Source organism: Centruroides vittatus, unplaced genomic scaffold, assembly GCF_030686945.1.
Source record: "Centruroides vittatus isolate TY-2023 unplaced genomic scaffold, ASM3068694v2 contig_898, whole genome shotgun sequence".
In the NCBI taxonomy this organism is placed as follows: Eukaryota; Metazoa; Arthropoda; class Arachnida; order Scorpiones; family Buthidae; genus Centruroides; species Centruroides vittatus.
The window spans coordinates 238,752-261,201 of NW_027122588.1; the positions used below are offsets into that span (position 1 = coordinate 238,752).

Here is a 22,450-nt window from a genome sequence, read left to right on the forward strand (position 1 = left end):
CATTCGGTAGACTAACTTACAGCTGAACAGGCTTAAAACTTTTTTATTGGTTCTTCATCAAATGCATTTCGGACCAGTTTTATGAGTCCTGGTCCCTCATCAGTGCTACAGGAAATCAAAGGTTTTTTATTAACATGGGTGACGCGAGTACGTACATAATAAGATTTACAAAAATTCTTTAAAAACATTTTAACTAAATACCATAAAAAAAGAGAAAGATTGTTTCACTTTTAAAACTTACAAAAAACCATCGGACGTAAACAAAACAATCAATTATTATTCCTACACCCCTAGTACCATAAAAAAGAATACATATATTATGGACTTAAAGAAAATATACACTAGGACGAGTCAACATAACGAACGCCAAACTATGGTCGAAAAGTTAAATCATAAATATATACTTAATAACTACCCCAAGCACTTATTAAATACCTGGCAAACACAATATTACAAACACAGGTTTAATATAAAAAACAAGAAGGAAACCAACCATAAACCGTTCCCTTATATATCTAAACATATTTATGAAAAATGCTCTAAATCCCTAAAAAATTGACAATATTGTTTTAGCCCCTTTGTTAACAAACAAAATATCGCAACAAATCTGTAATGTTAAAAAACCAAATAATAATAATATATGGGAAAAAACAGGAGTCGTTTATAAAATCAGCTGCAATTGTCAACACCCACAATATTACATAGGTGAAACTGGACGTAAATTAGAATCACGGATCAATGAACATATGGCTGCCATCAGGCTGAAACATAACACCTTCCCCTTGGTTTAAACACATAATAAACAATAGTTGCCAAATAGAAAAAAATAACACCAAAATTTTACATTCCGAGAAAAATATATATAAACGTAAGTTTAAAGAACACATAGAAATAAAAAAACATAGCAATAATAGTAACTTAGTAAATCTGTCAAATGGAATGCAAATCGACCAACAGTGGTATTATGTAATAGAGGGCGCAACAGACTAATAGTTTTATGTGTGGCACCCTACTGCAAAAACGTTCTAGTATTGTAAAAAGCGCAATGCTTTTCGAACAACCTTAAGTGTATATTTATAGGACCAAAATTTGCTGTAAAATGTTTGAAATACATCCGAAAAATAGTAAGTACGTATTTAATTTTAGAAAACTCTATATTAGTTACACAGATCTTTGTAAAAGATTTTATATAAGAAAACTTTATAATTATAGTACTACTGTAAATACAAGGGATAATAGGAATTAAAAAACGAACATGAAAACAGATACCAGTAAACAATGTATTGTTAATAAAGAGGATACGAAAAAGGTATAAAAAATGTATTTAGTTAAAATGTTTTTAAAGAATTTTTGTAAATCTTATTATGTACGTACTCGTGTCACCCATGTTAATAAAAAACCTTTGATTTCCTGTAGCACTGATGAGGGACCAGGACTCATAAAACTGGTCCGAAATGCATTTGATGAAGAACCAATAAAAAAGTTTTAAGCCTGTTCAGCTGTAAGTTAGTCTACCGAATGTTTTCGGATTAAAGAGACAACCACCTATTATTCAATTTATTGAAGTTTATAATAAAAATTTTGAGTAGCTTTTAAATAAAATTTCTTTAAAATCTTATTATTTGGAGGTCAAATAACTAAACACAGTAATTCATTTTCAGAATTAATCATCTGGTACTCAGCAAAATCATTATTCATTGCATTCCTGTTAAAAACATTTATTTTAAAATCACTTTAGCATAATACCTTGATAATTGATGGATAAAATAAAATAAAAATTTAAGTATCACAAATGGAATATAAATAGTATTTTATGTTTTACTTTGCTTGGTTTTTATAAATACTTTAACATCAATCCATTAAGAGTTTATTCCCAACTTTCATTTGTCACTGGAAAAAATTTAATTATTTTGTAACAGTTCTTAAATTTATTTAAAATTCAAAAATTATAAATTGATGTTAACTAAACAGTATTAAATTAAAACTTTAAATAAAATACTAAACATTAATGAATTTAAAAAATTTTAATTAATATCATGACGGAAAAAAACTATCAAATATCACTTCCTAAGCCTTTTAAATTTCCGGTACTCCATACGAAAAAAACTCTTCAAGAAATTCACCAGTATGTAAGTATTGATAAATAAAATATACTTAAATTTTCTTTTTCTGTCAAAGTTTTTAACTTTAATAATTGAAAAACAAACACTCATATACACAATAAATATGTAATTGAAGTATTATTTATAGTAATGATGATATAAATATGTCAAAAATGATTTATATAAAATATTTTTGAACAAATTTCAATAAATTTTTATCATCTGAAAAGTTTTCAATTGTCACAATAAAAAAATATTTTATATAATAATTCAAACCAGTCATATTTACAGAATGAAACAAAAGTTATATTAACCAACCATAGTTCTTTTTCTTCCTCTTAATCTTACTTCATCTAGTTTTTTTAAAACTTCTACAGCACTTTTGTATGAATTTCTATAACTTTTAAGTAAGTGTTGAAATAAATTTTCTGTATTGGGATGTGTACTCAAAAAAGCTCTTTCCAATACATACAGATCAACACCTTTATCTTCTGGATTTTTGATAACATAACTAAGTCCAAAATCAATAAAATATATTTTACTATCTTCTTTAAAATGTACTGGTACTTCAGATTGTAAATTATTATATATTAGCATATTAGATGTAGTTAAATCACCATGAATAAGGTCATTTGAATGCATTTTTGCAATATCTTTACCAATTTTTTCAACAAGATTCATTAACTCAGTGTTTTGATCACTAGAAGTTTGACACTGCTGTATGAATTGTCTTACAGTAATATTTGGAATAAATTCCATGACAATATAAGATTCTGGCATATTCACAAAATAAACTGCTGGACAATGTATACCTAGAAAATAAATACTCACTTTTAATACTAATTTTGGTATTTCATTCAAGTTTGATTATATAAAATAAAAGTTAATGTAACCCTTGGTGCCAAGATGGCGGCTCGTCTCTGATTCCAGCGAGAAAACAGTGGGACGCACGTTCTAACCTAACCTAACCTATTATAATAATTTGGTTGCTAATAATTATGGTAATTTATTGGAATAGGTTAGGTTTGATTAGAACGTGCATCCCACTGTTTCCTTGTTGGAATCAAAGACGAGCCGCCATCTTGGCACCAAGGGTAACATTAATCAAAATAAATTTATTAAGAACAGTCATTTAAGTATATACAGTATTATATTTTATTTTGCTTATTTTTAAATAAAAAATAGGTAGATATTTGAATACTAATTTCTCAAAACAATTAAGCCCTACAATATAAGATCTATGCCTGATATTATTCACAAGAAAAGTTTAAATAATCGTAATATTTCCATATCCATATATATTGGGACTTAAACTCTATTTGCACTAGGATTTCTGAGTGTTAGCATTTTTTCTGTTTCCCGTACTCAAGACATAGACTTTTACCCATTATTTTTTTGTTTTTATCATGGATATTATTTTTTCCACTCCATAGGAAGACAAACTGAAAAAATAATCATTTATTTATACCTGCTTGTCGACATCGTAAAAGAGATCGAAGTTCTGCTTTCATTCTTTCCTTCGTTAGCATCTCATCTAATTTCTCGAAGCGATAAGTTTTCTTAAATCTTTCCTTCAAAATAGATTCTTTACCAAGAAAAGTACATTTATATACTTTAGCTTCAGCTCCTTGCTTTAATAAAATTTTACTTTTCATTTCCATTTTTGTTACTGTTTCTTTTAACGTTCAAAACACGTGATAACCAAACATTGCATGCCGAATGTGTTCATCACAAGAGGGCGCGTTTCTTTAGTTTATTATTATTGTTTTTTTATAATAGTGCCACAGAAATTTTGAAGGAAATTTAGGGCTATAATTTATTGTATTAAAATTACTATCTTTCTGAGGTACACATTGAAACAGCTATTAAAAATACAAATAATTTTTTTTTTTTAAATTCCCGAAATTAAGTCATATTCTGACGGAGCGTGTCATGAAACTAAGTCCTTTCGCCACATAAGTAGCGAGATTTCAGAATAATAAAATTTAAATCTTTATTTTGTACCAGACTCGGTCGAAAAGTCGTTTCCATTTTTTTTTTTTTATTTTAATAACTTTAAGACAGAAACGCAAAGTTAAATATATACGATACTTTTGGACTCTCCTCTACCTTTACCCATAATCATTAGACGAGCTGAATCTGTAAATTATCGCCAGAAAATATTTTCTATGACGCATAAGAAAGGGTTATTGGCACAAAGCATCGACAAAAACACGAATCCCCTCTATTCAGAAAATTTCAAAACTTCTGAGATAAATTTTCACCAATTTCTTGCCGGAAATAAACTAAAGTTTTTGTTATTTAAACAATGAAATCCAAATAATTTAACCTATTTTATGAAATCTTAATTCAGCTTCCATACAGACTATAAATGTCATGCTGACGTACAAACTATAGCGTGATTTAATTGGATAGTTATACTAGATCATCTTCCAGTAATTAATTGCTGGTCGCTGATCTAGATTACTTTAAGCCGTTTGAATTCTTTAGAAAGACAACGTAAATAAACAGGTTACAACAGTTTAATGGATTTATCTAAAGCTGAGGTTTTACAGTTTGTCCTAGGCCAGGGAGTTAGCTATGCCTTCTAATGTGATATAAAACGCAAAACGTAAAGATGGAACTGTATACGAGCGCATAAGGAAGAGAAAAACTGTTTTAAATGATACGTAACAATGTACGCATTTAACAGATATATTTCGCCGGAAGGTTGGTGCCCAATGGGACACCGATCATTGTACAAAATCAAATGTAAACACAGAAAATGCAACTGCAGGCAATGTCATGTCAATGATAAAACGATTAATATGCTCCAGGTGGCATGTGGCGAAAAAGGCAGGATAATTTAAATCTGCTAAAATTTAGTTAGCACAATTCAGACCGTCGCAAAGCTCATTTTGACCAATTTAGAGCACTTGAATTTTTCAGTCTTAAATGCCCGGTCCGTTACTGAATTTGTCCCATCGCTTTATAGTTTTGTATCCCACTGACTTAGAAATTTTCCGGCTTCACCAGTGGCGTAGCGTAGTGGGGGCGGCAGGGGCGGCCCGCCCCGGGAGGCACTTATAGGGGGCGGCAAAATTTCACAATAAATAATAATATCTTGTAAAAACACCTAAATAAGGGGGCGGCGAAATTTTCCTCCGCCCCGGGCGGCTGACACCCACGCTACGCCACTGGGCTTCACGCATCCACCTTCATACTTCAGTCTGAACTTCTTTATTGTTAATGAAGTGTTTTTCACGAAGCAATTTTTTTAAAGGTGCAAAGAGATGATAATCAGAGGAAGCGCGGTCTGAACAGAATGATGGATGCTGCATAATCTCTGAACTCCAGAATTAGACTTTCTGCCACATGGTGTTAATGGCGTGAGGACTTTCATTATTGGGCATGAGGATATCTTTCATTTGAAGGTTTGACATCTTTCGTCTGATCACTATCACGTAAGCGTTATGTCAAGGCTTAAGTGACAGCATTAACAGAAGATTTCTTAAGGAGAGATTCCACGTAAAATTGTCAGTATCAATTCCAGAAGTCATGACATAACCTTACCAACTGACGCACTGATTTTGCATTTTTTTGGGGTCCTCTCCAAAAAAGGTTAATTAACTCAGATATTTCACACCATGATTTGTTGTTTGCTTTCCGAGATATAATAACGGACTAAGAATTTATCTTCTATGATAATTCTGTCTAAGAATTCTTCGCCTTCAGTTTGATAGTGTTGAGCAGTGGTGATATTCGAAATATTTAACAAAGGGTTCGCTAGCAGAAAATTTTTCCCTAACAATCACCGACAAACAAAATGGAAGTTTTGGCTAGAAATAAATACAATACCTTTTCTTGCGATATATCTAATAATAAGTTGGAACGTAAGAGGCCCTTTTTTTTTTAACTCTTTCCGCCCTGTGGGCACTAAGAGGGCCTCTTTTAGTAGGCCCATTATGGGTTCGGCCAGGCCCACAATGGGGCGACCGGGTGGTGAGGGACGGGGCCCGACATATCCGAACGGACCACCCCCCGAAAAATTCCTGGGGATTATTCGACCCGTTCGGATTCGATCCCGGGTCCCCCAGAACGGTAGGCTGCCACCTTGACCGCTCGGCCATCCGGCCGTCCCGTAAGGGGCCCTGGGCGAAGACCAGGTAACAATAGTATATTAATGCTATCGACCTTTTTTTTGTTTTTTAAGCAGAGGAATTTTTCACCTCGAATAGACAGATGTCAACGTCTCTCGAAATACAATATCCTTTCTATTTCGCTGTCCACAGCCCGACACGCGTTCCACAGCCATCTTGTATTATCTCGCGCGCGTGGGATTGTGGGATCTCTTTTATGACTGGATCTGGTTTCAAGAACTCTCTTGAATCGATCGCGATTAAACCTCGTTTCAGTCGACATTGAAACGGTCGAGAGAGATCGCACCAAGGCATAGTCCCCGACTTTGCTCACAATCTAGATTGAAATGCTCGGTGCGAACGGGGTATAAGGCTCTAGTTTAGTAGTGTTACAGAGTATAATACGTATATTTTAATATATTTTTTAAAAGAAACAAAACTATTGAGAAATGTTACGTGTGTTCAACAAGGTTCGGAAAGACGGCCGGATGGCCGAGCGGTAAAGGTGGCAGCCTACCGCTCTGGGGGACCCGGCATCGATCCGAACGGGTCGAATAATCCCCAGGAATTTTTCGGGGGAGTGGTCCGTTCGGATATGTCGGGCCCCGTCCCTCACCACCCAGTCGCCCCATTGTGGGCTTGGCCGAACCCATAATGGGCTTGCTATAAGAGGCCCTCTTAGTGCCCACTGGGCGGAAAGAGTTACAAAAAAAAAAAAAAAAAAAAAAAAAAAACATCAGCCAACTGCTCTGGCTGACCCGAGATCGAATCTAAGCCAGTAATTCTGCATGGATTTTTCACGGGTGGTCTAATCCGGATCTGTTGAGCCCGGTTCTCAACACTGGCACTCCAACGAGAGTTTGGCCGAATCCGCAAAGGTATGAAAAATGCCCTCTTATTGGCGAGACAAAAAAAAAAATAATAATAAATAAATAAATAAAATATGTTAAATTTAATACTATACATATAGAATTATGAATATTTTTACTACAGATTTTTGTTCGGTCAACCGAACTTTTTATTTTATTTTTTTATTATCAAACAATAACTGTCAGCGCATGCGTTTCAAGGTGTGTTTTTAAAAGGACGAAACAGCAATGGCAGCGGCGGACGTCGATGCTCATTCTAAAGCAGACGAAACTTTGATTCTGTATTATCATCCTGTCTCGTTTTATTCACAGAAGGTAAAATATATTATCAGGATGAAAATGTTTATTTTCCAGTAAATCGAACGTGTAAATTAACATAACATATGTAGTGTATTTTAATTACCAGTTGACTAAAGGGCATTTTTTTTTTTTAAATAATTTATAACGCATTTCATCATTATGCATGTTTATAAACGTCATATGATTTTCTTATACGTCTATAAGAGCAGTTTGTTCTACATACAAAAGTATTATTTATTAAAAAATTTCTTATTTTAAAATTCTTTTTTAAACACATTTTTAATGTTAATTAATTTTTTAATTAATTTAAATTTAATTTTTCATAAATTGATTTAAAAACTATATAATATAATTATTTCTTGAATGAATAAAATAAAAATGCCAGAATTTATGATTAACAAGAATAAAATTTTATTATAAAAACAATTTTTTTTTGTATATTTAATGCTTAATAATAATAATAATAATAATAATAATGTCATCAATGTATATTGTTATTACATCATTAATCTATTTTATCACATCATCAATCTAATTTACATTGCTTATTATTAGGAAAGTAATTTATTGCGATTCGGGCATTGTTAAATTTAGAATTGAATAAATTTTATTTTGATTACATTATAAAATTATTATAAGATATATAATTAGCTTGAATAAATGATATACTGTACCCGTCTTAAACTAAATTGGCAACTGTTTAATTCGAATGTTTTTTATACTTCTGACAGAATTGCTTTTGGTCTTGGGAGTGCAATTTGCCATTACTTTTAAATAACTGTTCTATTTTGAAACTATCAATACAGAATAGATTAATTGCTGTATATTTTGATGAAAATGACTTCAATTTTGTAAAATTATAACGAAAGTCTGCTTTACAGAGGTTATGTTCAATAATAGTTTTATAGTATGATGCTTTTGCTTGCATATCTTTTGACAATGGGCTTAATTTTCCAAAAGTATTAGAGAAACTATTATTCAATATAAGTGAGATCCAACAAAGTAGATATTTTAAATATTTTCTTAACAGTTTACAAGATTAAATAAGAGACAGAATTTCATCAATATTCGTAAATTAAATTTTAAAACAAGTTATATTTATAAAGTTCTTAAATTTTACAAAATTAACTTTTTTCTTGTTAACATGTCATTTCAGCTTGTCTTAGTAAAATATACTGTGTTTTTAACTATTTTAATCAATATAAGATCTTATTTGATGTTTTAACCAGTATTATACCATAGTGTTATTTAGTAATAATGACATATCAAATGCAAGTTTTATTCTTTTTAATTTATGCATAAAAATTTTTCTGGTTTTTTTAAATTCATTTTTCAATTATACAGTAATTATATAGCAGTAGTATAAAAATTAAAAAGTTTTATAAAATCTAGAATTAGCTTTGCATAAAACAATTTGTTCTTTTTTATTTAAGAATCTTACTTTATATATATTAAAATTATTTTTTAATTTGTAATAGGAAATTGCCTTAATTTTTAATCTTATAAATCACTTACATTATAAATAAATTTTTGTTTTAGCATGATTACATGATGTAATAATCAAAAATTAACTAATTTTACAAATCATCCTATTTATATATCTAATAGTTAATAACGACGAGAAGAAAAATTGGTTAATGTTACCTTAGGTAGCCAAGATGGCGGCTCGTCTCTAATTCCACCGAGGAAACAGTGGGTCGCACGTTCTAACCTAACCTAACCTATTCTAATAATTTGGTTGCTAATAATTATGGTAATTTATTAGAATAGGCTAGGTTAGGTTAGAACGTGCGACCCACTGTTTCCTTGCTGGAATTAGAGAGGAGCCGCCATCTTGGCTACCTAAGGTAACATTAACTGAAAAATTTATAAATTATTAATATTTTACCTAATATGATTGATTTATAAATATATATTTTGTATTAAATAATTTTCTAAGCAAAAATCAAATGAATTAATTTAAAAAATTGATTTATTATTGTCACTGTATGGAAAATAATAATACAATGATATTATTACTGTAATATCATTATGTTACTATAATGATTAAAATTTTTAAGTATGTCGAGGTATTTTAAGTAATAGAACTTCTTGAAAAATTTTTATTCCTTAGATCCTTTTAAATAAAGTAAGAACAGTCTTCAAAATTTTATTAGACATTACATTATTGAACAAGTGTGTTATATCTATGCATCATAAAATTTTTTTATTTAGCTACTAATGCTTTACTTGTTGATTCAACAAATAGTTTTGTTTTCAAACAAATGTTTTAAATGAAACTAAAACATTTGTTTGAAAAACACACTAAACTGTAATAAATAAGTTATTACAAAAAACTGATAGTTTTAGATAGATATTCTTAAAATTTGGCACAACACTTAACTAATACTGTTAGTATAAAAATGTGACTATAATTTTCTATGGATGTATTGTAGTATCCAGGATATTACTTGATTGTTAAATGCCAAGTATCACTTGGCATTTAACAATCAAGTAATATATTTAAAAGATAAAAGCATAAGTAATAAAATAAACAATCAAGAATATTGATATAAAGGAAAGAAAATATATAGAATGCAATGATATAAATATAAATACAAAAATATACAATATTTTTGTCATTAGAAAAATAAATAAATGAAACTTTCATTATATAGGTAAAAAAGAAATCCAAAAATAAACTTATTCTACAGTAAATGAAATGAATGTATGTTCAAAATCATATTGTAATTTGTTTAAAATGATAGCAGGCTAAATTTGGCATAAACTAAAAGAACTCATTGAATAAAATAATTATTAACTCAGTGCTTAACTCAAGGTATTAAAGACCTTGAGACCATCCTATTTGTAATAATTGTTGTAAATGAATGCCAAAAAATAATTTTATGAGTTATTTTTTCTCTCAATATAGTATGAATTAAAATTTCCATTTTATGAATTTTACTTGCATTCTTTTATTATATTAATTTTTTAAAATATCTTTACTAGGATATCTCTGTAGCATTAAACTTATGCTATAAATTAGGTCAGTCTATAGTTATATTTTAATTTAACGTGCTGTTTAAAATACCTTGGTCAGCTTGAAAAAGAGTAAACAAATTTATGTTGAGATTATTTTGAGATCAATAAAATATTTTATATTTATAATAATTTGTTTTCATATAAAAAATATACATTCTTAAGCATTATAATTCAGTTTAATTTGTTTAAAACTTAAGCATTTCTTAAATTTAAAAAAAAAAGGGCTTATTTCAATGGTTTTTAGATGTTTCTGTTTTAAATTTGACTCCTAAAACTGTAAATTTTATTTTTGTTTTTTCATTTAAACTGTTGCATATTTTGAAATACATCCCCTTTATATTTTAAATGAATTTTGTAAGCTAGAAAATATCATCATTGTAAATATTTGAAATTATTTGCATCATTAATAATAAAGACCCTTGATTTTCTTTGTGCTTATTTTAACACAATTGAATATTAAACTAGCTTTAGTCATACTGTTAATACATTTGAAATACATCTTTAACTTTTTATTTCAAATTCATTTTCTATATGTGAGTATTAATACATACAACAGATCTATAAGCAGCATTAATTAACAAAAAGATTCAAAATTGAAAATTAAGTATTACACGTTTGATTATTTGAAATGATAATGATATCACATACACAATATAAAATATTATTATACAGAAAGTGTTCTTAGTACTTCTGTATTTGTGAGATCAAACGAGTTTTTATAAAAATTTTTTAATCGAAGCTTATAATAACTAGATTTATCTAATCAATTTATATTGTTTTTTAGAATTTAGTTACGTTGAAGATGCCCTTTAGTGATTGTAATAATTACATTTTTCAGTATTTCTCAAACATTTTCCATTAACCATATTAATTCAATAAATTTAAGAAATTTATAAATTAATTGTTTATTAAATGGGTATTTTAATAACTTCAAAAATATTTTTATAATTGTAATTCATTTCAAAAAAAGTTTTTATTAAAGTTTTTCATACTGCTTATATTAACATGCAATTACATCTATTATTAACTGATCTTTTATTTTAATTTTCTCTAATATTGCACAATTTCATTTAAATATTTACATTTAAGCTTCATAATATTACAATATGACTTATAATGAAAGTTTTCATATTTTCATTTAGATAGTAAAACATGTTGTTTTAATAATTGATTTTTAAAGAAAATTAAGTTGTTTCTTCTAAAATAAATTAAATTTTACTGTGTTAGTGTTTCCTTGAATTATATTGGAATACCAAAATTTAAATGTTGGCTAACTATTCAAAAAAATTATAGAAATTGTTTAAAATTTTTGTATTTATATTATTAGTTTAATATCCATGTTTTTATAAAGTTAACAATTTATGAATTTTTGAAGATTATATTTTTTTCCTCTGTTAATTCAGATAATTACATGTTAGTAATTTATTACATCAGACTGAATAATTTACTAGTCATCCATGAAGTCATTTACCTGCTAGATTTTTTAATAATAAGCATTCATTTAATTGTTATAAACACTACAATATTTAATATGATGATATATAAATATTTGTAAATAATTCTATCATTTTCTCTAGAATAAATATAATTTAATGTGACATTTAATGCTAATATTATAATATTAATATAAAAAGTATTTATATGAAATTATTATATTACAATTTTGTTAAAAAAGAAATAGGCTATAATATCCAGTTAAATTTTATCTGTTTCTTTTTAAGACACTATTTATGATGATGATTATGTAAATTTATATTTAAATCAAATCTCTCTTGAAATTTTTATTACTGGTAACTTATATATAAATTATGTTAATTTTAAATTTAAAGTCCAAAATAATTTAATTGTTCACACTTTTTAAAATTAACATTTTATCTAAGAATTGTTGAGACTTTGAAATATAAATATGGATCCCATTTATATAGATTTTGATAATTTTGGAATAAGAAATCTTTAAAGCTTCAAACTAACATGTGATGTAATTCAGCATTTTATAAAAAAAAAAAAAAAAAACAATATTGAATTATATATTTTTATCATTATCGTAATATTTTATTTTTATGATATAAAATATTTCAGAAAAATATACCCTAAAGTGTAGTTTCAGTTGCTAAAAGTAATCAGGGCGTATAAAATTTATATACTGGTAAACTATTAAAAAAAGACCGTGATTATTTCTGTTATTTAATAAATTCTCATCTCTCTAACAAAATTTTTTTTTGTTATACAGTCAAATCTTTTAAATTTGAACTTTGATTCCAAAAATATTCAAATTTTCCATTTTTAAATTAATCTTCTAATAAAAAAACAGAAAGCAGAAATAAATACACCAACCTTAACTTGGCCTTGCAGTGTTATATGCACTCTTTATATAAGGAGATAGCATCCTATGTTGGTGCAAGAATTGTATTCAGACATAAACTCCATACATTCAAGCTGCTATGGAATGAGAAGGATCAAGCTGATAGAGACCGCTCCAAGGGGTCTATAAAATTATGTTTAAGGATAACACATTTCATAGGACCTTGTTTATATTGGGTCTCCCTTAAGCAATGCCTTCTGTAGCATAAAGAAGATATAGCAAAAAAGACAGACCACTAGCTACATAAGCAAGCAATGATGATGTTAAGCTAGAACTAACAAATCATCCTGATACAAAGACACATCATACTGATTAACTTAGAAGTGCTGGAAATATTTAAAGTGGACTTTCTAGGGCTATCCATCAACTTTAAAGAAGAAAAACAGATCTCCTGCATATGGCAGGCCATATTTGACCCATTGTTATAGGAGGCAGAATGTAGTCTAAATAAACACACCATTGGATATTTAAGAAAAATTTGAATTTGAACTCATTGGAGAATTATCTACACATTTTAATCTGGAATGTTATTACAAGAAAAGTTCGATTTTTGAAGGGTTATGTCAGAGGAAGATCTTAGAAGTAGACCATAATGGAGATATTACTTATCTGCAAGGCTAATTTAAGGTTGGTGTGTTTATTATCCATTTTTGAAAAGTAAACTAGTTTTCTCCAAATTTCTAGCTTTTGTGATTATATTCTTTGTTTATAACATATTTTCTCTTTACTTTTTTTTTTCCACTCTAATTTTTTATGCTAAACATAAATTTGGATATATTCCAAGCTTAGATATTGTAAAAACATAGCTAAACAATTCTACTATTTAGATGCAAACTGAGAAACTTTTTTCTGAAATGTACACATTCTATAAATCAATTTATTTCATTTTTTTCCTTTTCAAGTTTTTTCAATTTAAATACTGATTTCAAAGAAAATAATAGAGTTCAAATTATCAAGTAATTCAAATTAATCAAGTTAATAGATCTAAACTGTATTATTAATCACAAAATTTTATTCAGTATAGTATGTTAAATATATATCTTCAATAAAACAATATTGAATATTTCCATAAATAAAATTTATAACTAATGTTAACTATCATCAATTATATAATCTGTCTTGAGGAATTTCATAAATGAAATTCAATTAACATTAGCATATTCTTCAAGTTTTAATGTGCCTTGTATTCTTTATCTACAAATTTCAAAATTCTATATTGGATTTTATAATGATAAATTTATTATAAAATCCAACACTTAAGAGTTTCAATATGAAATCATCCTGAAAGACCTGATTCAGTTTATTAGATCTTTTGTTGACTCTGTGTAGTGCTTTGTGATGGCTTGAAAATGATTGATAATTGTATGTACTGTAATCATAGAGGTGGATCAATGATTACATCTAGTTATAGTCTAGCTTTTGTTTCTGTTAAGATCTTAGTGTGTAAAGATCTCTAATCGTAAAAATCGCTACCTTATATCTAACAAAGAATTGATTATAATGGTTGGACTGGACACTGGTTACATCCTGCTCGTCTAACTGACCCAAACAAAAGACATCCCTGAATCGCGCACCCACACGTAAGTGTAACCTGATTGGTTCCAGATTGGACCCCCAGTTGTTAGGTTTTCACATGTGCAAAAACAATCGACCCAACACATCCCCTTTTAAGAAAGAAAAAATCAGCCAATGGTTTATGCCGCGTAATAGTTCTTTCGAGGAGGGTTGATTTGAAGCTGTCCAGTCGGGATTCCAGTGCGGGCTGATCGACACAGAGACTGTGGTGTTAATTTCTTGGGTGGTGTTTCTTTGATGGCACATGGTCTCTTGAACGGTGGGGACTCATCGTCCTGCTGGGCTGGTCTCTCAACTGGGTTCCTGTAGAAAGATTACACTGAGTTCGGCGTTAAACTTTTTCACCTGAAGACGACGATTATAAACTCGTCGAAAGTGCTAGTGGAAATAAAAAAGAAATAGTTTAACGCCGAACTCAGGGTAATCTTTCTACAGGAACCCAGTTAAATACTTGGCGTGAGTTTTTAACTTTATTTTACTCTCAACTGGATGTGTTAAGTCTAGAGTCAGAATTCTGGTAACTGAGGAGTGTTCCTGAGGACGACGTTGACGAAGGTAATGAGGAAGGTGTGTGTGTGTGTGTGTGTGTAGATGAATGAATGTCTTTGATAAGTTCATATAAAGCCTCCTCTCAGTGTCATGTGGCCTCCTGTTGTTCTGAGAGTAATGATTTTACAAGTGATTTCACTGATTCCGGGTCCATTGCTGTATTCTTAATCCTTAATCCTCGTCACCACTGTTAAGATCTTAGCGTGTAAAGCTCTCTAATCATAAAAGTCACTACCTAATATCTAACAAAGAATTGGTTATAACGGTCGGGACATTGGTCACGTCCTACTCGTCTAACTGACCGGAACAAAAGACATCCCCGAATTGCACACTCACACACAGGTGTAACCTGATTGGTTCCAGATTGGACCCCGGTCGTTAGGTTTTCACACGTGCAAAAACAACTGACCCAACAGTTTCATTTATTTTTTACTCTTTCTGTCCTGGGAAAACTAAGAGGATTTTTATTTGTAATTATGTCCACAATGGGGCAGCTGGGTTTTCTAATAAAAACTTAAGCTTAGTTCACACTGAATGCAATTCGTTGGTGAAACTGAAAAATCAGTCAAACATGTCTCATTTGACGGGTTATTTGCTCTGTTTTTCGCTTTTGTCAGCAAATCATGTTCAGTGTGAACTAAGCTGAACTAAGTGTGAATTATTCACTTATTTTTCAGAGTAGTTACTGCTTATCTAATGCTGTGTATCTATCAATTTTTACCGCAATGCTACCTATTACTATGTTCTGATTTCTGATTTTGAATTTATGGTTACAGACCAAAATCTTAGTGTAATATTCAGCACTTTTTCATCATATTTTCTTATTAAATACACTTTATTAATAGTTTTTGACTTTTATAATTTCTAAATGCACTATAAAAGTTGCTGATTTTAATGATTAAAAATCACCAGTATCATTATGAAATTTGGTGCTTTCAATTGATTTATTAGGTTGTTGTAAATGAAATGGCTGATTTTCTCTTCTGACTTTGAATGTTTATTAATTTAATTTAAAACTTACATATTCAATCAAAATTGTCTCCCAACATGAATACACTTTTCACAATGCAATAGAAATGCTTTAATGCCAATTTGATAGAAATCACAAGAATGAGAAGCCAAAAAGACATTAAATGTACTTTTTATTGCATCCTCTTCCTTGAAGACTTTCCTTGCCAAAAACTGTCCAAATGTATAAAAAAAGTGATAGTCTGTTGGCAAAAAGTCTGGAGAATAAAGTGGATGAGGAAGAATTTTATTTGAATACTTTCATTTTTGTGACGAATAATTAAAGAACCGCAGACCTCCAAATGATGCTTCTTATCTCTCTCCCTGAGTTAGTGTGGTATCCATTTGTCGAGCTTCTTGACTTTTCCTAACATGTTTAGATGTCAAGAAATGGTTGAATAATGTACAGTATGTTCAACCTTTCTGCAATTTCCTAGAAAGTCAGGTGGTGATCTGATCTGATGATGCTCTTCAATTCTAATTTTGAGATTTGTATTCCTAGAATGAAATTTTTTGGACCAATGCTTGGTGGCCTGTTCACTCACAGAACCTTCAGTAAAACTTTTATTGATATTTTGGGTTTCTTTGGCTGCATTAAGTCCCTGCTTCTACTTGAAAAAGAAAATTATTCAATTTCCTTTTTTCTTGCCATCAGACAAAGTATATTCATAAACATGTGAAACTCACAATATAAATGACATTACATTTTTAAATTCATATATTATGTGAGCTCTTCCAATTGCGGACATATAGCACTGGAAAAAATTGAACTACAAGGCTAGAAAGTTTACATTTTAAAAAACAGCTATTTCATTTGCAACAACCCATATTTTTATATTTAATAATATTGATATTACACTACAGTAAAACAATTACTAAGCATTTTTCAATAGAAAATAAAAATTGATATGAATTGCTGTAAAATATGCATCTTCATTCTTACTCAAGATATTTTAGATTAATTGATTTGTAGCATATTTTATATTTGAAGTATTATCAATTTATTACACCAAAAACACTTCCCACTTCTTGATAATTTCATGACACTTGAACAGATTTAAATTCAAATTAATTTTATCTTAAAGTTTAATGAGTTAGGTAAACAAGGCAAAATTGAATAAAATATTCCAATTTTAAAGTTTCCAGAATAGAGCTATTTTTTTATTTGTTTGCACAAATATAGAAGAAACAACTCTGTCCTGTGAAAAGCTTTATAATTGGAATACTTATTCATAGTTTAAATTTAATTAAATAAAGTTACTCGTAGAAACACTTAATGACAAAATGGTTTTCTGATATTTTGATATTTATAAATATATAAATGTCTGTTACATTTTATTTGTGTTTTTCTCCAGAGAAATGTTTTAAATCATTTTGATGTATTTTTAGAGATTCTAAAAAGATAGCCATTTCTGTTTGATATAGTTTAACTGTTAGAACATTTTATGGTAGATGCATGTGGTGAAGAAAAGGTCCAACAAAGGGATAGGCATATATGAAATAAAAAAAAGCCTCTTTATTTTCCACCTGTGTTCTGAAAAATATACAGGATTTCTTTTGGATTCTGATGTGGCCATCAGCTGTATTGTTTTTTTTTTGTTGTTTTTTTAGTTTGTAAGTTATAAACACATATATATATATATATATATATATATTTCTATGTATAACATATTTTAAATTTTGTATATATTTTTGTATATTTTTCTGTAATTTACTTTGTTAATCTCGTCCCTTTTGGAATGAGGTTAACAACACCAATAAAGAATAAAGGAGAGTTCAAGTGAGGACCTGAAAGTGAACGGACGTGTTTTTATGGTCTCCAATTTTCTTTTGTCTTGCTCACCCTACATTCAACCCCACAACTACGACTGCAAAATAATACGACAATTTATAAGAGTCAACATGATTACCTTATCCAGCAATGAGTAAATCTAGAGACAAATCCATCCCAGAAACAGGTAGTTCTACCTCTCCTCCTAAACTAAATCTTATTCCGTTTAACCCTAAAGCTAAGTCTAACTTCGTGGATGAGACTGTTAGAGAAGCAAGCGGCGAGACAAAGGATTGACGAACAACTTTTACATACCAGAGTATTTACAGCATGAAGCTTTCGACTATTTTTGTGAAAATTTAGTAGAGGAAACGGATTGGAACAAAATTAAACAAAAATTACTCGAGTACTTTCCACAGGAAGAAGAAGATTACTTCACCGATTTTGTAAATCGACAACACCAGCGAGATGAAGACGTCTTAACTTACTATAGGGACAAAACCTCCTTGGCGGAAAAAGCTAAGTTAAACATGCAACAGACCATTACAGGTCTCAATGCCGGCATAAATGCAGAAATTAGAAAATATATGATAGCCGCACCGCCAGCCATCGCTGTCGAATGGCTTCAGAAGGCTACTAAGTTAATAAAAATTCAAGAAGAAGCAGATCATCTGCCGAAGACCCAGAAAGAAAATCATCCAGCAACTAAACCGAATCGAGAAAATTACACAGGATTCCAACACTTTGCCAAAAACCAGATACTGTCATGGCCGCACACAAAGAAAACGACGCCATCTTGGATTCCACCACGGGGTCAATCCCAGTACAGAAATTTGGTACATCACATGAGCAGACCGCCATCCCCTTGCCGTTTTTGCTATCAGCAGGGATTACCAGCACAGCACTGGAGAAGAGACTGTCCCCAAAGATATTCAGCTCTTACTCACAGAGACGTCCACAAGGTATCTGAAGCAAATGAGGCAGAACCAACTTCACCATCTTGACTACTACTAACTGTTTCAATGGAGAACGAGACGATGCCTGCGCTCATCGATACAGGAAGTTCCATCAGCCTTATATCCCAAAACCTATTAGATACTTTATCCAAATACTTTCAATACCAATCGGATGTGAAGATTATCACTACAGCTGCAGGATCTACCACAAGCATGGCTAATGTATCACTCCCTCTTAAGATTGGAAACCTGACAAAAAACATTACTTTACATGTAGTATCCAGGTATTTCCCTTATTTAATTTTATCTTATCCAGACATTAGAAAATTTAGTCTTGTCATAGATTCTAGTCTTAATCAGATCTCCCAAAATCAGACTATCCTAGCATTAGATCCTATTACTTTTGAAGTACGTTCAAATCACTCTAGTTCCACAAATAGTAACTATAGTAGAGACATTAATCATTTTTGTAATAGAATAAGTAAAAATAGTAATAGCTTATATAAGATAGATCAGAAGGACCTATCTTATATAAGCTCCTAACCTTGTCTTCCCACCTCCTTTGGCTCAGAATGCAGCAGGAACTTGTAGGGGTAGGAATAGTTCTACTTCCTTAAAGGAATCTCTGCTAAATATTTTTAACATTAGGGATGTTGTTAACCCTAATCTGAAGGATGAACAGAAGCAGAAGCTAAAGAGCATTATTTTAGGATTTCGGGAAGTTTTTTCTGCTGAGAAGTTTTCAGTGCCAGCCCTAAAAATAGCTTTCCCTAGAATATTACTTAAGGACGAAAGGTCCATAACTCTAAAACCTTACAGAGCATCTTACCGTGATAGAGAAGAGATTGATAGACAGGTGGAACTATTGCTAAAGTCGGGATTGATTGAACCATCGTCGTCCCCTTACGCTGCCCCAGTCACATTAGCCAAGAAAAGAGATGAGGGAAAAACTAGATTATGTATGGATTACAGGAAGTTAAACGAGATGATTAAAGTTAACAATGAACCTATTCCCAGAATAGATGAGCTACTGGATAGACTTATAGGTGCGAAAATATTTTCTACGGTAGCTATTCTGTCAGCCTATTGGCAAGTTCCTCTCCATTCTGAAGACAAAGAACTAACTGCCTTTGTAACGAATTCTGGTCATTTCCAGTGGAATCGTTTACCATTTGGCCTAAAGACTTCACCCCAGATTTTTCAGCTAGTTCTAAAAAATATCCTAAATAAATATAGATTTCCTTTTCTCATCAATTATTTTGATGACTTGTTAATTTTTAGTCAGAACGTGGATGAACACCTAAAACATTTAACACAAGTATTTGAATTATGTTCAAGGGAGGGTCTCTACTTAAATCTTAAAAAATGTCAGTTTGTTAGATCTGAGATTAATTACCTTGGGTTCAACATCAAACCAGAAAGTTACTCCCCCTCATTACCAAATATAGAAACAATACAAAAGTTAAAATGTCCAACTAATATCAAACAATTACAGGGCTTTTTAGGGTCCATAAACCATTACCATCGATTTATTCCAAATTATGCAAATTTAAGAGCTCCTCTAAATAAGCTTCTAAAGAAAAATCAAAACTGGGTTTGGACGACTAAATGTCAAGAATCTTTTGAGAAATTAAAACGAGCACTTATCTCCAGACCCATCTTAAACATGTATAACCCTTTGCTTCCTACACGTCTTTATACAGATGCTAGCAGAGATGGTATAGGGAGTGTCTTGAAACAGGAACACCCTGTTAAAGGATTACTTCCTATTGCCTATTTCTCCAGGTCCTTACGTGAATATGAAGAAAGCTACACCATTAGTGAGAGAGAATGCCTTGCAATTGTAGCATCTATTGAAAAGTTTCACTTTTATCTTCATGATATCTATTTCACCATACACACTGATCATCAGGCTTTACAGTGGCTGAAAGGTATAAAAAACCCATCTGGAAGGTTATTTAGATGGTCTTTGAAACTAAGCATGTATCAGTATGACATTCAACATCAGAAGGGAAGCCAGAATGTAGAAGCTGATTATTTATCCAGAGCCCCCGTGAGCCATTTTGTTACCACTGAGGAAGTCCTTTCCAACCAGGATACCTCATTACTCACCTCACCCAAATTCTTTCGAGATTGTGAAGATGTAATCTGTATCAGAAAGAAGGGATTTACAAAGAAAGTCATACCTCCATCGCTTCAATACAAGGTGCTATCCAGGGCACATGCACACTATAGTCACCTAGGTATAACACAGATGCTGAAACTAATTAGTCCATGTTACTGTTGGCCGAATGTCATCAACGATGTTGTAGAGTTTGTTAAACATTGTGATGCTTGTCAGAAAGCAAAGACATACAACCATAAAAGGTTTGGCTTGTTAGGTGATTTACCTTCATCAAAAGCTCCATTTGACATGTTATCCATGGACACTGTCTCTGGAATGCAAAGATACGGATCTACTAAAGGCTACCTTCATGTTGCCATCGATCACTTTTCTAGGTTTGCTTGGTGTTTTCCATCCAAATCTATTCTATAGATGCCTACAATAGATTGTCTAGGCAAAATATTACAGACAGGCAGCCCGAAACGTCTACTAACAGATAGAGCACCTTCATTTACCTCCTCTAGATTCAGAAGATATTTAGAAAAGAATGGAATCAAACAACATCTAACAAGTACTCAGCGACCTCAGCACAACGGGATAGTTGAGAGAGTAAATGCCACACTTGTCTCTAGACTAAGAATAAAATATTCAGAGAATCCAAAACAATCCTGGACTCAAATGTTACGTGACGTTATGAAAGAATACAATCAAACGCCTCATACTATAACAGGATTCCCTCCAATGTTTTTAATGTACGGAGAAATCCCCGATTCACCTGACAACTTGAATTATCCCTCTCTCAGCGAAGCACATAAGATTGCCACCGAAAGAACTGAAATAGCTCATAAAAGAAACAGAGATAAATATAATAGTCAACACCAAACTCCAAACTTCAAAGTAGGAGACCAAATACTACTACAAACCTTTTTCCATCTTGACCAAGGAAAACTTGCTCCAAAGTATCATGGACCTTTCACCATATTAAAGATAGTATCTTCTTGTAACGTAGAAATAGAAAGACCTGTCCAATCATTAAATAAATTAACTGATATTGTAAATGTAGATAAAATAATACCGTATTATAATCCAACCAACTTTAGAGTTCAAGCCAATAAATTGTATAACACCCAGCCCAACCTCCCTGAGGCTCTATGATGTCGCCTTTTCAGGAGGGGGGCATTTAACATATTTTAAATTTTGTATATATTTTTGTATATTTTTCTGTAATTTACTTTGTTAATCTCGTCCCTTTTGGAATGAGGTTAACAACACCAATAAAGAATAAAGGAGAGTTCAAGTGAGGACCTGAAAGTGAACGGACGTGTTTTTATGGTCTCCAATTTTCTTTTGTCTTGCTCACCCTACATTCAACCCCACGACTACGACTGCAAAATAATATGCCAGATATATATATATTATAAGAAAGAATTATATATATATATATATAATTCTTTCTTCTTCCTTCATTTCTACGTTATTTCCGTTCCTTTGTCTCAACAAATCGTATATCAACTGTTATCGCTGGAGGGGGAGGATTACCCCTTCTAAGAACCGAGGGTATTAGGACTTTCCCAAATTTGGGGAGTGAGAACAACAGAAAAGAAGAAGCCCTAAGGGCTAAGCTGTAAAACAACAGACACTTTTTGGGTTGGACCTCAAGGAAGACAGACGTTGGACGCAGCGCTCCAGACTCGAAAAAGGGTGAAAGAGAGGAC

The 22,450-nt window shown here is 30.9% G+C and overlaps 2 protein-coding genes across 2 annotated transcripts in view; one reads left to right on the plus strand and one right to left on the minus strand.

Moving 5' to 3' along the window:
- Positions 1-2,367: 2,367 nt before the first annotated feature.
- Tcs5 (TP53 regulating kinase) lies at positions 2,368-3,840 on the minus strand. Its single transcript, XM_067280854.1, has 2 exons — positions 3,571-3,840; positions 2,368-2,914 (listed from the first exon to the last, which is right to left on the minus strand). Exons 1-2 carry the CDS (start codon positions 3,761-3,763, stop codon positions 2,412-2,414), a joined length of 696 nt encoding a protein of 231 aa, XP_067136955.1. The 5' UTR covers positions 3,764-3,840; the 3' UTR covers positions 2,368-2,411.
- A 3,432-nt stretch (positions 3,841-7,272) lies between these two features.
- Gdap1 (ganglioside induced differentiation associated protein 1) overlaps positions 7,273-22,450 on the plus strand; it is a 42,826-nt gene continuing 27,648 nt past the window's right edge. Inside the window, exon 1 of the mRNA XM_067280849.1 lies at positions 7,273-7,404. Coding sequence (XP_067136950.1) covers positions 7,318-7,404 — 87 coding nt within the window. The 5' untranslated portion in view covers positions 7,273-7,317. The remainder of the gene's footprint in view (positions 7,405-22,450) is intronic.

What these genes read in the sequence shown, in the direction of transcription:
- Tcs5 (XM_067280854.1), bottom strand. Translation starts at nt 3,763, where the DNA reads ATGGAAATGAAAAGTAAAATTTTATTAAAGCAAGGAGCTGAAGCTAAA. An exon ending in TTTACGATGTCGACAAGCAG is followed by an intron (nt 2,915 to 3,570) that starts GTATAAATAAAT and finishes TTTATTTTCTAG; the next exon opens with GTATACATTGTCCAGCAGTT.